A 17,051-nucleotide genomic window follows, 5' to 3' on the forward strand; every position below is an offset into this window, starting at 1 on the left:
GGCTCTCATCAAGGGAAAAGTCCTTGTGTCTCGGAGTGAACCAAAGCCATGTTGTTCGGACATGGTTGAGATACAAAGAGACAGGAACTGTCGATGACATGCATCGCTCAGGACGCCCAAGGATGGATAACCGCTACCTACGGATTATGGCTCGGAGGAACCCTGACAGCAGCGCCACCATGTTAAATAATGCTTTTCGTTCAGCCACAGGACGTCGTGTTACTACTCAAACTGAGTGCAATGGGCGGCTTGATGCGTAACTTCACTCCCGACGTCCATGGCGAGGTCCATCTTTGCAACGATGACGCCATGCAACGCGGCACAGATGGGCCCAACAACATGCCGAAGGACTACTCATTATTGGCATCACGTTCTCTTCACAGATGAGTGTCGCATTTGCCTTCTACCAGACAATCGTCGGACACGTGTTTGGAGGCAACCTGGTCAGGCTGAACGCCTTATACACACTCTCCAGCGAGTGCAGCAGGATGGAGGCTTCCTGCTGTTTTGGGCTGGCCGACGTACACCACTGGTCGTCATGGAAGCCGGCGTAACGGCTGTACGATGCGTGAATGCCATCCTCCGACCGACAGTGCAACAATCTCGGTAGCATAATGGCGAGGCAATCGTCTTCATGGACGACAATTTGCGCCCCCATCGTGCTGATTTTGTGGATGACGTCCTTCAGGATAACGACATCGCTCGACTAGACTAGCCACCATGTTCTCCAGACATGAACACTATCGAACATGCCTGTCATAGATTGAAAAGGGCTGTTTATGGACGACGTGACCCACCAACCACTCTGAGGGATCTAGAGGCATACATCAATGCAAGAGGACGTGCTGCTGGGTATTAGAGGTACTGGTATGTACAGTAATCTGCACCGCCACCTCTGAAGGTCTCGCTGTATGGTGGTACAACATGCAATGTGTGGTTTTCATGAGCAATTAAAAGGGCGGAAATGATTTTTATGTTGATCTCTATTCCAATTTTCTGTATAGCTTCCGGAACTGTCGGAACATAGGTGATGCAAAACTTTTTTTGATGTGTGTAGCAGGGTCACCTTACACAAATTCAGTCGCCCTAGCGTGCAAAGTAAGCAACTGCAAGGTTATTTGACGCAAATATTTACGTATGACTTGAGTTAATTGCATGGATCCAGGCTACATGAGTGTGGAAGAAGAGGATATGATAAATTACATGTCCACTACTTTAACTTACATAGGGAAGTTTTAGTTTTTGAATTAAAAAAAAAAGAATACGAGTTACCTGTGAACAGTGCTGTGATAAACACATTTTAATTTAAACTCAAAAAACTTCAGAATGTAAGTGTAAGTCATAGAAACATGACTCACCCGATCCCAATTAGGCTATTCAGCTTACCCTATGTAGTTGATTTCATTCTTTTCAAATTACGCATTAAAGAACACCTATTCTAAAAACTCACCTAACATAGAATACTTTCATTCTTTTATTTTTAGTCTAGTTAACAAAGACCAAAAACTGAGGACTGGGAAAAAAATTTTTGTACAGTGGTAACGGGGGCTGTCTGAACAATATACTATAAAACGTAATCGGTAGGGTGTGGACACTGGTTTGCGTAAAAGTCAGTTTTTTTTAGGTTTTTCTTGAATGTCTCGAAAACTGTGGCATCTAGCTAAAATGATTATCAGTAAAAAATTACTCGAAATTAAATTTCCTACAACGGTGGTTCTCTTTATTTATCTCTCTATGTGTTACAGGGGATGGAAAAATCGCAATTGTTGAAAGTTGTGTTTATTGGTCTAACATTAAAGTTTAATGTTAAATAACTTGGGTTAAGAACAAATATTAAATGTGTGCAGCACATCTAAGTGCAGTAAAACTTTGTTAAGGGAAAAATCCTGTTCTGTTATAGAGGTGTAACAGGGTAGTAAGGGTGTAGGATGGAGGTTTATAAAAAGCAACCACAGTGTTTTTCCCAAAGTTATACCGACACTTCTGCAACTCGCCTTATGAATCACTAGCGATACAGAGCACAGACAGTGTGTGTTTATTTTTCAAAAAATGTGTCAACAGTGCATTGAAAACAGATATGGGCTGCTAACAACACAAACACAAGAAAAGCATGTTGACATATTCTACGAAAATCTCTGCACTCTGTTCTGGAAACGTCGACTTTCTTCATCACGAGCACTCCTTGATTTTCAGTTTACAGACAGACGCAATGTCCTCACTATTTCCTGTCCAGTTATCTTATGTGAGTAGACAAAATACGTTCACTGAGCTCGTGTTTATGTTGTGAAGTTGCTTCTAGTTTATTAAGGGAGTACTAATTTGCAGCTGTAAACTGAGCTTTTAAGTAAAATGTGTCCCCATAAACAGTACCTGAGAGGTACTTAACTTGGAAGTGTGATATCAATGTCCTATGTAGTGTTGGTGAGCAAGGGAGGATTACTGAATGACCAAGACGTTTCTGCACTGCTATCACCGTTAATTGACTTACTGGTAGACAGCATAAATCTCTTCCATTCACGAACTGCTGGCACTTGTGTGTTACATTTGATACACTCAAGCTTCAGAAAACCATCGATAATAGAGACAATGAAACTGACATTGGTGAATAAATATTGACAGCAGTTGTACTTGAGGCAGGCTCCTCAATGTGGTAGGTAGACAGCTGGCAGCTCCATCTGTTGAGTTTTCTTACATAATAGGCTCATTTCACAAACGTCAGTACAAACTAAACGTACTGAAAATAACCCCACCATATAAACATGAGCTCAGTGATTTTGTATACAGTCATGATAGACAGGAAATGCTGGGAAGGCGTAATCTGTAAACAGAAAAGTGGGGGAGGTTGCCTTTCCCTGAAAAACACTACAGCTGACGTACAGGAAGACTAGTATCGTAGAACAGTGTGCAGAGATTTATGTAGATTCCATGTATGTGCTTTACACGTGTTAGTACTATTAGTAAATCATATTTCAATTCCGTGTATCTTCAATCACATTTGTGGAACATAAACTGTGGTGTCACCGCCAGATACCACACTTGCTAGGTGGTAGCCTTTAAATCGGCCGCGGTCCACTAGTATACGTCTGACCCGCGTGTCGCCACTATCAGTGATTGCAGACCGAGCGCCGCCACACGGCAGGTCTAGAGAGACGTCCTAGCACTCGCCCCAGTTGTACAGCCGACTTTGCTAGCGATGGTTCACTGACAAATTACGCTCTCATTAGCCGAGACGATAGTTAGCATAGCCTTCAGCTACGTCATTTGCTACGACCTAGCAAGGCGCCATTATCATTTGCTATTGATCTTGTAATTCATGTATCATCAAGAGCGATGTTCACCAATTATAGATTAAAGTTAAGTATTACACCATCTGCGTCCGTTTTTCTAAGTTCTAATTTCCTTGTCATTTTCCAGACCTCACGCCAGCCTGTGTGAGTTAAAACGCGTGCATTTCGGCCTCCTCTAGCAACAAGGTGTTGGCTCTTCTGCCAACACTACATTGGCGACGAGTGTAAAAACGGTGTTCTTCTCTATACTGCCCTGATTTCATTGTGTAATGGCTTCGCCACAATCTCCAGATGTACTGTCCGAATTTTATCGCTTACAGAATCAGCAGACGCAGGCCTTATTGGATGCCCTTGGACAGCTCGTCCAGGGTCAACGCGCAATGCAAAACGATGCGGCGGCCGCCGCTCTGCTGCTACCGCAGCCACAACACGCTGTTGCACCACCTTTTCGTCCTTTTGATGCTGCACTGGAAAGCTGGACGGAGTGGTCACGCCAATTTGGATTCCATCTCGCCGCCTACAGAATTCAAGGTAATGAGCGGCAGCCTTTTCTCATTTCTTGCGTCGGAGTGGCCACGTACCGTGTGATAGTGAAATTATTTCCCCGACGCGACGTCGCAACTCTGTCCTACGACGAAATTTTGTCTGCATTAGATGCATATTTCAAAGAATCAGTCAATGTAGTTGCAAAAAGGTATACCTTCTTTCGTACAAAACATACGGCCGGTCAAACTAATCGGGAGTGGGTTGCAACTTTGCAAGGCCTTACTACGGATTGTGCTTTTGAGTGTCAATGTGGCCTCCCTTATTCAGATGCTATGGTATGTGATGCAATTGCACAGAACGTTTCTGATGTTAGTATATGGGAACAGATTTTGAAACTAGTCAATCCCTCCCTTCAACAAGTGATGGACATAGTGGATTGGCAGGACACACTTGACTTTGCTCAGGAATCATTTGAAACTTCGCCAGCCATGTGTCACGTTAACCGGCCCGCCGGGCGAACTGCACAGAACAGTAAACAGCCCTCGCGCCCAGCCGCGCATCTGTCGCCAAGCTCTCCGCCACGTGTCCCGCGCCGGCAAGCAAATGCAGTGAAATCATGCCCGCGGTGTGCTACTAGACATTCGCGTGAGAATTGCCCGTCACGCCAAGTTATTTGCTTTTTCTGTAATAAAAAAGGACATGTTCAAAGTGTCTGCCAGCAACTGCTCAGAACGGACACTCACAACCATTCCAGGCCCTTTGCTTCACGCCGTAATCGGAATCGAACCAAGAAAACTCAGACTCGTGAACCTTTGCCCATGGAAATTCATGTAGTTCATTCCACTCCGCCCAGTGCCACTCTCTCTAACAGTGACTGTGTTCGTCCCACAAATAGTGTGTGTCGACATCGCCGGAAACCCCGTCAAGTCGCAAGTGATTCTGTGCCAGTGTTACTTCACGGTGCACGAGACAGTCGCTCTTGTCGTCAGCAGGACAATAACCTTTTTGTAGACTTGGACATTAATGGCACCGTGATACCATTCCAGCTCGATACCGGAGCTGCGGTTTCACAGATCAATCACGACACGCATAAACAGCTGGGCACACCTCCGTTGTGTGCCGCAAATGGTAAGTTAAGTAGTTATTCAGGACAACCGATCCCGGTGTTAGGACAGTGCAGCCTTCTTGCAACATACATGGGACAAACAAAACTTGTGTCATTTTACGTCCTTCGTTCTTCTTCTGCAGTGAACTTGTTTAGTTTAGATTTATTTCAGTTGTTTAACTTGTCTATAGTCAATCAGGTCCTATCAGTGAACCGGACTGTGCCTTCAGACAGTGTTTCTCGTCTATGTGACGAATTTGCAGACATTTTTGCACTGGGCCTTGGTTGCGCTAAGGACTATAAAGCACATTTGGAACTGAAAGTAAACGCGCAACCGAAATTTTTCAGAGCGCGCAATGTTCCCCACGCATTGCGTGATGAGGTCGCAAGAACATTACACGATTTGGAATCACAAGGTGTAATTGAACGTGTGCAGGCTTCTCTCTGGGCCTCACCCTTAGTAATTTTGCCAAAACCTTCCGGAAAATTGAGACTTTGTGTGGACTTCAAGGCAACAGTAAATCCACAACTAGTGATTGCAACTTTTCCTTTACCCCGCCCGGAAGATCTTTTTGACAAACTGTGCCCGGGTAAATATTTTTCGAAGTTGGACCTCGCAGATGCGTACTTGCAAATACCGATGGACGAAGAATCCCAGCGCGTTTTGGTGGTTAATACGCATCTTGGTTTGTGTCGATTCAAAAGACTGCCATTCGGGTGTGCATCCGCCCCTGCATTGTTTCAGCAATATCTGCAAACTGTTTGTGCGTCGGTCCCTACTGCAGCAAACTATCTGGACGGTATTGTGATCTCCGGAAAGACGAAAGAAGAACATTTAGCCAATCTCAGAACATTATTTCAGGTCTTGCGACAAAATGGTCTTCGCTTGCGGAAGGACAAATGTGTGTTTTTTGCTCGTGACTTACCCTACCTGGGACATGTAATCAATGCCCAAGGCATACATCCCAGTCCCGAGCACTTCCGTGCCATACAAGATTTGCCTTCGCCGCAGAATTTGAAGCAGCTACAGAGTGTGCTGGGAAAAATCAATTATTATCATCGCTATGTGCGCCACGCCTCTTCCCTTTCAGCTCTGCTTCATCGCTTACGCCGTAAAGGTGTTCCGTTCGTCTGGACGACGGAATGCGAACCCGCCTTTCTCCAGTTGAAATCGGCGTTGCTTTCCAATACTTGCCTTACGCCATTCCATCCCCAGAAACCCCTTTTGTTGATGGTAGATGCATCGGATTTCGGGATCGGTGCTGTGCTTGCGCACAAAGATGGATCGCGCGATCGCCCTATTGCCTTTGCGTCCAAATTGCTCTCGTCTGCGCAAAGAAATTATTCACAGATCGAGAAAGAAGCTTTGGCTCTCGTATTTTGTGTTATTAAGTTTCATGATTTCTTGTATGGTCGTCACTTTACCATCATCACAGACCACAAACCTTTGACGTCGCTTTTTCATCCGCACAAGCCTGTACCTCCACGTACAGCGCAGAAATTCATTCGCTGGTCTATTTTTCTCTCGCAGTACCGCTACGATATCTTGTATCGGTCCACTGCTAAGCACGGAAACGCCGATGCGTTGTCCCGTTTGCCTGTTGCTGAGGATAGAGCATTCGATTCTTCCGAACTTGCTTGCATGTTCATTGATGCGGAAACCGATGACGTGGTCGAATCGTTTCCGATTGATTTTCATCGTGTAGCTACAGCCACAGCTGCTGACCCTGTCCTTGCTACCGTTTTGCGTTTTGTTGCCACGCAATGGCCCTTGTCAAAGTCACGGATCGAGGATCCGTTGGTTAGCCGATTTTTTGCTCACAAGGAGAGACTTTTTGTACGACGTGGTGTTTTGCTGTTGCGTTCTGATAATGATCAGTCCAGGGTCGTGGTCCCACGTTCGTTACAGTCCTCTGTCTTACGGCTTCTCCACCAAGGACATTGGGGTATAGTGCGAACGAAACAACTTGCTCGTCAGCACTGTACTTGATCGGAATCGATGCTGCGATTACGAATATGTGCTCTTCTTGCAGGGCGTGTGCCGAACAACAATCCGCACCACCGCGGAAATTCTTTGCTTGGCCAACAGCCACTTCCCCTTGGCAACGCTTACACATCGATTTTGCTGGTCCATTCTGGAATGCTCGATGGTTGGTTCTGGTAGATTCATTCAGTAATTTTCCTTTTGTTGTCTGGATGTCTTCCACGACGTCATCTGCCACCACCCAAGCGTTATCCGCTATCTTTTGCATTGAAGGTCTGCCACAGACTACTGTTTCCGACAATGGCCCACAATTCATGTCCGCAGAATTTCAGTCATTCTGCAAGGCCAATGGTATTCATCACCTGACATCCGCGCCGTTTTCGCCTCAGTCAAACGGTTCCGCTGAACGATTGGTCCGGACTTTCAAGTCACAGATGTTGAAGTTGAAAGAGTCGCATTCTCGGGAGGACGCGTTATTGCTCTTTTTGTCCTCGTATCGCTCTCAGTCCCGAGATGGTCGCTCGCCGGCTGAGTTGCTCCACGGTCGTCCTCATCGAACCTTGATGTCTTTGCTACTTCCGCCGCATCAGGTTCCTGTGCAGCGGCAGACACCTGCTTTTGCTCCGGGCGACGTTGTCTACTATCGTAACTATCGAGGTTCACGGCGTTGGCTCGAAGGGGGCATTCTTCGCTGCCTCGGCCGCGCTATGTATCTGGTTTTGGGGGCCTCTGGTGAGGTACGTCGGCATCTCAATCAGCTGCGCCTATGTCGTCACCTGGGTTCTGCCGCTTCCCGTCTGCTTTCAGGGACGGTGCCGTCCGGTCAGCGCCCTGGGGACCCATCTACTGGCTCGCCTCAGCCCCATGTGTTACCGACGCTGCCTTCCATTTTGCCCCATGGCGACGCGCCGCGGCCGCCGCCTGTTCTCACGCCGGCGACGCCCGAAGTGGACGCGTCGCTGCAACCGCCAGGCGCCTCCCTGGGTCGCGCGCCGCCGATCGCTTCCCGTGACCAGCTGTCCTCCGACATGGAACTCTTGTCCGCTCCGGACCACATGGCGTCTTCGCCCGTCGGGTGCTCCGACCCGATGGAGGTCGACCCTTCGGCCCCTCCTGTCTATCTACGGGCGCATACACCACATGTTGGCGTGCACCCTGGATTAGGTTTTCAGGCGTTTCCTAGCTCCCCTCGGACTGAATGGCAGGGTGCGGATGGCACAGCCTCGCCTGTTGTTAGGCTGCCCACCTCGTCGCATACGTCAACATGGGGTCCTCCCCACGGTGGGCGGAAGCCTTATAACAAAACCGTACGCCGATTTGCGGGGGAGGAATGTGGTGTCACCGCCAGACACCACACTTGCTAGGTGGTAGCCTTTAAATCGGCCGCGGTCCGCTAGTATACGTCTGACCCGCGTGTCGCCACTATCAGTGATTGCAGACCGAGCGCCGCCACACGGCAGGTCTAGAGAGACGTCCTAGCACTCGCCTCAGTTGTACAGTCGACTTTGCTAGCGATGGTTCACTGACAAATTACGCTCTCATTAGCCGAGACGATAGTTAGCATAGCCTTCAGCTACGTCATTTGCTACGACCTAGCAAGGCGCAATTATCATTTGCTATTGATCTTGTAATTCATGTATCATCAAGAGCGATGTTCACCAATTATGGATTAAAGTTAAGTATTACACCATCTGCGTCCGTTTTTCTAAGTTCTAATTTCCTTGTCATTTTCCAGACCTCACGCCAGCCTGCGTGAGTTAAAACGCGTGCATTTCGGCCTCCTCTAGCAACAAGGTGTTGGCTCTTCTGCCAACACTACATAAACTCCCTGTGCATGTCCGTACACTGAGTCACCAGTGATTCATAAGATGAGTTGTGGTAGGGTAAGTATAACACCCTGTACTTGCTTTTTGTGAAATAGTGTCGTCGAGAGGATGGGGAGTTGCCTGCTTGCTCTTAGTTAAGCAGATCTATGGAGGAGGGAAGTGCGTGACCACAATCTGAGGACCCACTTTCTCTCAAGCTTCTAACCTCCAGCCCCACCTTTCCACTCTGTTATTCCTCCAATACACAATTTCCCCTAATATGCCTCTACTGCACTTACATGTGGTACAAATATTTAATATATGTTATTAACCCACGTTATTTAACAACATACATTAATTTCGTACAGTTCACACAATATTTTTAAAACCTGGCGGTTATTTCATCCCCTACAATGCTGAAATTATTAGGTGTAGAGAAAAAACTGAAAGCCATTTTTGTAGAAAATTTAATGTAGGTTCGTTCATACAGGGAACATTTTCGGTGGATGCCGCGGTTTTAGAGACGTTCAAGAAAAACCTTAAAAGTGACCCATACTCGCCCCACTGTGAACTTCCCACGCTCACACCCAGCCCATCAGGATTTTTAGTATGTTGTTCATGACACTCCCATTACCACTGTAAAAAAATTGCGACCACGCAAATTACTCCCCTAATTCTCCTTCGTTGACTGGACTGTTTAAAATACAGTATTCAGGATTATTTTATCCCTACAACATGGCAATATTTCAACGCTGATAATTTCACATGTTTATTGACCCTTTTTTGTGACTATCATGGAGCCAGAAGCTCAAAAAAGACCTATGCAGCCTTCAATTACATCATTTTTCAAAGTAAAATAGCAAAGCTGGATTCAGTCTGAGGTAGTCAGTTCAGAAGATAAGTGTGACTGTGTCAACGTTTCTCCATTTTCAACTCCAGCGGTGAGAAATGACATTTCTTCGTTCGTTGATAGAAATAATCAAAGTAATGGTAATCGACTTGAAATATTAAGCAAAATATGGATAAGTATGGTGAGAAAGAAAGCGTTTGAAGTGGACCTCCGCACAACATGCACTTTACAGACGCTAAATACTAGTGACTAACAGAGCGGTTTACATCAACATAAAAAGTGTCGCAATTATTCTACTCCAGTGCTCTAATTTCCATTCATTTGTATCAGAATTTTCTCTACGTGTAACTTGTGATTCAAATCTAAATGTTGAAATAGATTACGTTGTTTCAGTGTTATTAAAAACATCCCTAGTTGAAATCTTCCTGTTGTTATCTCGAGCCACATTGACTTTGCCTTATTGCTTTATGGGGCTAGATGAATTACGTGAGATTTTTGAAGACTAAGCTCTGCCCTAGAAGAAGTAGTATATTTTGAATGAATTCGTCTGAGTTGTTGCAGTTCTTCCTTTGTGTTTATAATAACACGTCGTTTATATTAGCATGACTTACTTTTTGATGTTAAATACTTGCAGAGCTGTTAAAGCCGAGTGCAAATCCCAAAGGAAGAGTTCCACATCAGAGGCATATAATGTTGCTATTGAACTGATTGTCTGACCTGTATTGACCTAGTTAACTGGCCAATAATTAGTGATCCTTGAAAAGGTTCCACGCATACGTTTCCGAATAATCTGGAAAAATCCGTCAGCAACCACATATTCTCACAGACATCAAAAATGTTTTGCATCACCTCTGTTCCGAGAATTCCTGAACCTGTACAGAAAATTGGAATAGAGATTTACGTAAACATCATTTCCGCCCTTTTTATTGCTCATCAAAACCACACATTGCATGTTGTACCACCATATAGCGATACCTTCAGAGGTGGTGTCCAGATTGCTGTACCCACCGGTACCTCTAATACCCAGTAGCACGTGCTCTTGCATTGATGGATGACTGTATTCGTTGTGGCCTACTATCCACAGGTTCATCAAGGCACGGTTGGTCCACATCGCCCCATTCCTCAACGGCGATTCGCCGTAGATCCATCAAAGTGGTTGGTGAGTCACGTCGTCTATAAACAGCCCTTTTCAATTTCTCCCAGCCATGTTCGATAGTGTTCATGTCTGGAGAGCATGCTGGCCAGTCTTGTCGAGCGAGGTCGTTATCCTGAAGGAAGTCATTCACAATGTGTGCACGATGGGGGCGCGAATCGTCGTGCATGAAGACGAATGCCTCGTCATTATGCTGCCGATATGGTTGCACTATCGGTCAGAGGATGGTATTCACGTATCGTACAGCCGTTACGCCGCCTTCCATGACCACCAGCGGCGTACGAAGGCCCCGCATAATGCCACCCCAAAACAGCAGGGAACCTCGCTGCACTCGCTGGACAGTGTGTCTAAGTCGTTCAGCCTGACCAGGTTGCCTCCAAACACGCCTCCGACGATTGTCTGGTTGAAGGCGTATGCGACGCTCATCGGGGAAGAGAACGTGATACCAGTCCTGAGCCGTCCATTCGGCATGTTGTTGGACCCATCTGCTCCGCGCTGCATGGTGTCGTGGTTGAAAATCGCCATTCGTCGCCATGGACGTCGGGAGTGAAGTTTCGCATCACGCAGCCTATTGCGCACAGTGTGAGTCGTAACACGACGTCCTGTCGTTGCATGAAAAGCATTATTCAACATGGTGGCGTTACTGTCTGGCTTCCTACGAGCCATAATCCGTAGGTAGCGGTCATCCATCCTTGGGCGGCCTGAGCGAGGCGTGTCATCGATAGTTCCTGTCTCTCTGTAACTCCTCCATGTCCGAACAACATCGCTTTGGTTCACTCCGACGAGCCTGGACACCTCCCTTGTTGAGAGCCCTTCGTGGTACAAAGTAACAATGCGGACGCATTCGAACCGCGGTGCTGACCGTCTAGGCATGGTTGAACACAGACAACACGAGCCGTGTACCTCCTTCCTGGTGGAACGACTAGAACCGATCCGCTGTCGGACCCCCTCCGTCTAATAGGCACTGCTCATGCATGGGGTTTACATCATTGTTGTGGCCTAGCGGTTCTAAGCGCTTTAGTCTGGAACAGCCCGACCGCTACAGTCGTAGGTTCGAATCCTGCCTCGGGCATAGGTGTGTGTGATGTCCTTAGGTTAGTTAGGTTTAAGTAGTTCTGAGTTCTAGGGGACTGATGACTTCAGATGTTAAGTCCCATAGCGCTCAGAGACATTTGAACATCTTTGGGCGGGATTAGTGACGTCTCTGAACAGTCAAAAGGAGTGTGTCTGTGATACAATATTCACAGTCAACGTCTATCTTCAGGAGTTCTGGGAACTGGAGTGTTGCATAACTATTTTTGATGTGTGTAGTTCTGACTAAAAATTCGTGACTGATCTGTGAAATGCTTTATTAAAATCTAAAAACATTAATGCTAGCTACCATTTGACATATCCACGTTAAATTAATAATATATCTACATTCGCAAGGCGTATCAATCATTCATAGTCCTCAAAATATCCACGGGTGTGCTGCCGGTCTATAGTGTCCAACGGGCACAATATTTCGGCGATCATACATGTCGCCATCATCAGGTGAACTGACGGACTGAGCTCCTGTGAACGTGCCGGCACGGAGATCCATACACTATGGCTGCTTAGAGGTAACTGGGTTCGGCCGCGGCGGCGGCCGATTTAAATACCCTCCGCCCGAGGCGCGCTCCCTCCGCCGTCCACGCCTCGCGCCACGGTCGCGCGGTGGATCAGATTGCGACGGCGTCTGAGATGACGTCGGTGTGATGGCTCTGTCCGCCGTGGTCGTCACAACTGTACGTTTGCTCGATTTACTCTTGATTAACCCAATCGCTGGTTCCCAGGCCTTGCTAAGATTATAGCCACAGTCACGGTTTATGAGGTCGTCATTGGTGCGAATTTCGATGGCCTCTCTAACAACGCTGTCCCAGTATCTCGACGTCTGTACCAGAATCCTCGTGCGGTCGTACTCCATAGCGTGATTTTCCGACAAACAATGTTCAGCGACCGCCGACTTGCTCGGATACATCAGTCGAGTGTACCTCTGGTGTTCACGGCATCGATCCTCGACGGTACGCATCGTCTGACCAATATACGACTTGCCACATTGTCACGGAATCTGGTACACGCCGGCCTTCCTCAAACAGAGGTCATCTTTGGCGCTCCCCACCAGTGCACGAGTTTTATTCGGAGGACAAAATACAGTTCCGACCCGGTGTTTCTTCAGAATGCGGGCGATTTTCCCCGAGAGTGCGCCTGTGTATGGAATAAATGCAGTGCCTACCTCCTCCCTCGTGACTTCATCCATCTCAACAGGTTGTGCTGCAGTGGTTGGGCGGAGAGCACGTTGAATTTGCCACTCTGAGTACCCATTTTTCCGAAATACAGTTCTCAGATGTTCCAATTCCTGGGGTAGACTCTCTGCGTCAGAGATAGTGCGCGCCCTATGTACTAGAGTTTTAAGTACCCCATTCCTCTGTGAAGGGTGGTGGCATCTGTCTGCGTGCAAATACAGATCAGTGTGCGTTGTCTTCCGATACACCCCATGACCTAGGGCCGAGCGCAGTTCCCTCTGAGCAGCCATAGCGTACGGATCTCCGTGCCGGCACGTTCACAGGAGCTCAGTCCGTCAGTTCACCTGATGATAACGACATGTATGATCGCCGAAATATTGTGCCCGTTGGACACTATAGACCGGCAGCACAACCGTGGATATTTTGATTATCAAATACGCCGGGAGAAACTCAAGAATCACATTCATAGTCCTATTTGGGCACTAATCTGATATGGCCCAATTAAATATTTTTCATGACTGGGTTTAATCTGGTGTTTATTGTGCATGAAATTATTTTAAAGTAGCCACTAGGAAGTGTTACTAGGCTAAAATCTTGCGACCTCTCACTTTTTGACGTTTTAGGAATAATTATCTCTATCTACATCTACATCTGCACAGGTACTCCGTAAGCCACCGTACGGTGCATGGCGGAGGCTACCCTGTACCACTACTAGTCATTTCCTTTCCTGTTGCACTCGCAAATAGAGGAGGGAAAAACGACTGCCTTGTATGCCTCCATATAGCACTAATTTTTCGTATTTTGTCGTCGTGGTCCTTAAGCGCGACGTATGTTGGTGGTAGTAGAATTCTTCGGCAATTCTCTAAATTTTCTCAATAGTTCTTGTCGAAGTGAACGTCACCTACCCTCCAGGGATTCCCATTGAGTTCCAGAGGCATCTCCGTAAAACTTTGCGTTGTTCGAATCTACTGGTAACAAATCTGGTAGCCCGCCTCTGAACTGCTTCGATTTCTTCTTTCAATCCGACATGGTATGGATCCCAAACATTCGAGCAGAGCTCAAGACTAGGTTGTCACAGAGTCCTGTATGGGGTCTCCTTTACAGGTGAACCCCTCTTTCCTAAAATTCTCCAAATAAACCGAAGTCGGCCATTCGCCTTCCCTGCCACAGTTCTCACACACTCGTTCGACCTCATTTCACTTTTCAGTGTTACGCCCATATATTTGAACGGCTTGACTGTGTCAAGCAGGGCACTAGTGATACTGTATCAGAACATTACAGGCTTGATCTTCCTATTTATCAGCAGTATATTACATTTTCTACACGTAGGGCTAGCTGCTATTCATCACACCAACCGGAAATTTTGTCTAACCATCTTGTATCTTCCTACAGTCACTCAACTTCGACACCTTACTGCACACTATGGCATCATCAGAGAACACCCTGTCAACCAAATCATTTATGTATATAGAGAACAATAGCGGTCCTATCACATTTCCGTGGGGCAGTCATGACGATGCCCTTGTCTCTGATGAACACTTGCCGTCGAGGACAACACACTGGGATCTGTTATTTAAGAGGTCTTCGAGCCACTCACTTACCTGTGAACTTGTTGCATATTCTCGTACCTTCATTAACAGCCTGCACTGGGGCACCGTGTAAAATGCTCTCCGGAAATCTAGAAATATGGAACCTGACTGTTGAACTTCATCCGAAATTGTCAGTACATCATGTGAGAAAAGGAAAAACTGAGTTTCGCACGAACGACACTTTCTAAAACCGTGCTGAATCGTGCATATAAGCTTCTCAGTCTCAAGAAAGTTTATTATATTCGAACTGATAATATGTTCAAGGATTCTGCAGAAAACAGAAGCTAGGAATACTGGTCTGTTATTTTGCGAGTCCGTTCTTTTACCCTTCTTTTACTGGAGTCGTTTGCTTTTCTTTCCAGACGCTTGGAACTTTGCACTGGGCGACAGATTCGCGATTAATGCAAGCCAGGTAAAGGCCAGTGCCGTAGAGTACTCTTTATAAAATCGAACTTCAGTTGTTTCTTTATGCCAGGTAAGCTTATTATCGTGTTATCCACATGGGAATCTGTCCGATGGTCCAATTACGGTATGTTTGTACGATTCTCCTGTGTGCACGATTTCTTGAATGTGAAATTAAAAATTTCGGCTTTCGTTTTGCTATGTTCAGCTGCCACACCAGACTGGTCAACAAGGGACTGAACGGAAGCTTTAGACCCACTCAGCGATTTTACGTACGACCGGAATTTTCTCTGGTTCTCTGCCACATCTTTTGCTCAGGTGTGACGGTGGTAGTTGTTGTATGCTTCGCACATAGATCTTTTCACAGACGCACGAATCTCTACTAACCTTCGCTTGTCGTCATTTATACGGTCCCATTTAAACCGAGAGTTAAACAGCCTCTGCTTCCTGAGCATCCGCCGAATTTCCTTATTAAACCATGGTAGGTCTTTTCCATCCTTTAACCACTTACTGAGCAGATAACTCTATAGACTACGATTTACAGTCTGCTTTAACTTTGCCCATAGTTCTTTTACATTCATCTGACTGGAACTAAGTGATGCTAATTCACTGTCTAAGTGACATGTTAATAACTGCTTATCTGCTCTATAGCAGAAACACTCTCGTAGCCTTCTTGAGTGATTTATTAACTTTCGTAACATAGTTGCTGTAATAATATCATGATAGGAAAAATTGGAAAATTGTGGTAAATTCCTATGCGACCAAACTGCTGAGGTCATCGGTCCCCAGGCTTACACATTACTTAACCTAACTTACGCTGAGGACAATACACACGTCCATGCCCGAGGACTGACTCGAACCTCCGTCGGCGGGAGTCGCACGAACCGTGACAAGTCGCCGCAGACAGCGCGGCTACCCCGCGCGGTGACATCGTGATAGCTGATTCCCGTTTCTATACTGATACCGTCGATAAGGTCGGGCATATTTGTAGCTACAAGGCGTAAGATATTTCCATTGTGTGGCTTACCTCCCTTCTGTAAATGTGGATGCGAGGGGCTTGTCTGTTAGTTCACTGTATATTTCTCTCATCGGTATGCCAGTTATGTCACACCCACATAAAATTCTAGTGGGACGCCATCTACGCCAGTTGATTTTCCTCGCAGCGCTTCTTTGGTTACGGTTTTCATTTCCTCACGAGATACATTCCCGAAGAATTCTGTATCATTGCAAGATTAACTGTGATTGGGATATTTGACAGAAATTCCTTACCGACCTCCAAGTCAATGTCTTGTATTATACCGAACCGTACACAGAACTTCATGCGTAACGTTTGATCGCAATTTGTATACCATATCTTCATCGTCTCCCAGATTGTTAATTAGTTCCTGACGATGTGTAATAAGGAAGTGCGTTCCTGCACAATGTCATCCATATTCCGTTTCCTTATTCGCCTAAATATCTCCGAGGTGAAGCAGTTATATTCGATTTCATACGTTTTATATCTGATACGTGATTAGTCAGATCAGATCGGTTGCCATACAGGTCGTGCAAGCAGGAGTAGTAGTATTAAGACGTGCTTCCTTTGTGATTCAACGCACTGAACCCACCATAGAATCCGTTCTTTGTATCTTGACTGAAATGGGAGACATTTGGCCGCCATTTCTTCAATCTCCTGTTTTAGTCCGTTGTCATGCACTAGTGAGATGTTAAATCGCCAAGTGCCTCATCCGAGAAAGGTCGTTTGCTTCACGTGTCTAAATGTTACGAAGTAGGCGACATGACCCGAAAAGTTCAGAGGCCAATACTCACAATCTATTAAATGACACAAAAACCCTGCAAATGCGTAGATTTAGTATCGTCTGCTCACGAAAAGTCTATTAACAAAGTGAAGCTTTCATCCTCATCTCTGTTTTCTTTTCGCAGGCGATAACACTAACCATTTCTGCCATCGAGACGACTTCTTGCTCGATGGGCTACGTGCTGTGTGCGCTGGGACTCTACCCGGAATGGCAGGACTTGGCACAGCGCGAGTTGGACGACTGTTTTGGAACTGGGGGCGACTACCTACGACCTGTCACCACTGCAGACCTTTCCCAGCTGAAAGTCATCGACGCCATTATGAAGGT

The 17,051-nt window shown here is 46.4% G+C and overlaps 1 protein-coding gene across 1 annotated transcript in view; it reads left to right on the forward strand.

Moving 5' to 3' along the window:
• Positions 1–17,051, forward strand: part of LOC126195787 (cytochrome P450 4C1-like) — a 195,243-nt gene that overhangs the window by 150,263 nt on the left and 27,929 nt on the right. Inside the window, exon 5 of the mRNA XM_049934421.1 lies at positions 16,849–17,049. Coding sequence (XP_049790378.1) covers positions 16,849–17,049 — 201 coding nt within the window. The remainder of the gene's footprint in view (positions 1–16,848; positions 17,050–17,051) is intronic.

This window comes from Schistocerca nitens, chromosome 7, assembly GCF_023898315.1.
Source record: "Schistocerca nitens isolate TAMUIC-IGC-003100 chromosome 7, iqSchNite1.1, whole genome shotgun sequence".
Classification (NCBI taxonomy): domain Eukaryota; kingdom Metazoa; phylum Arthropoda; class Insecta; order Orthoptera; family Acrididae; genus Schistocerca; species Schistocerca nitens.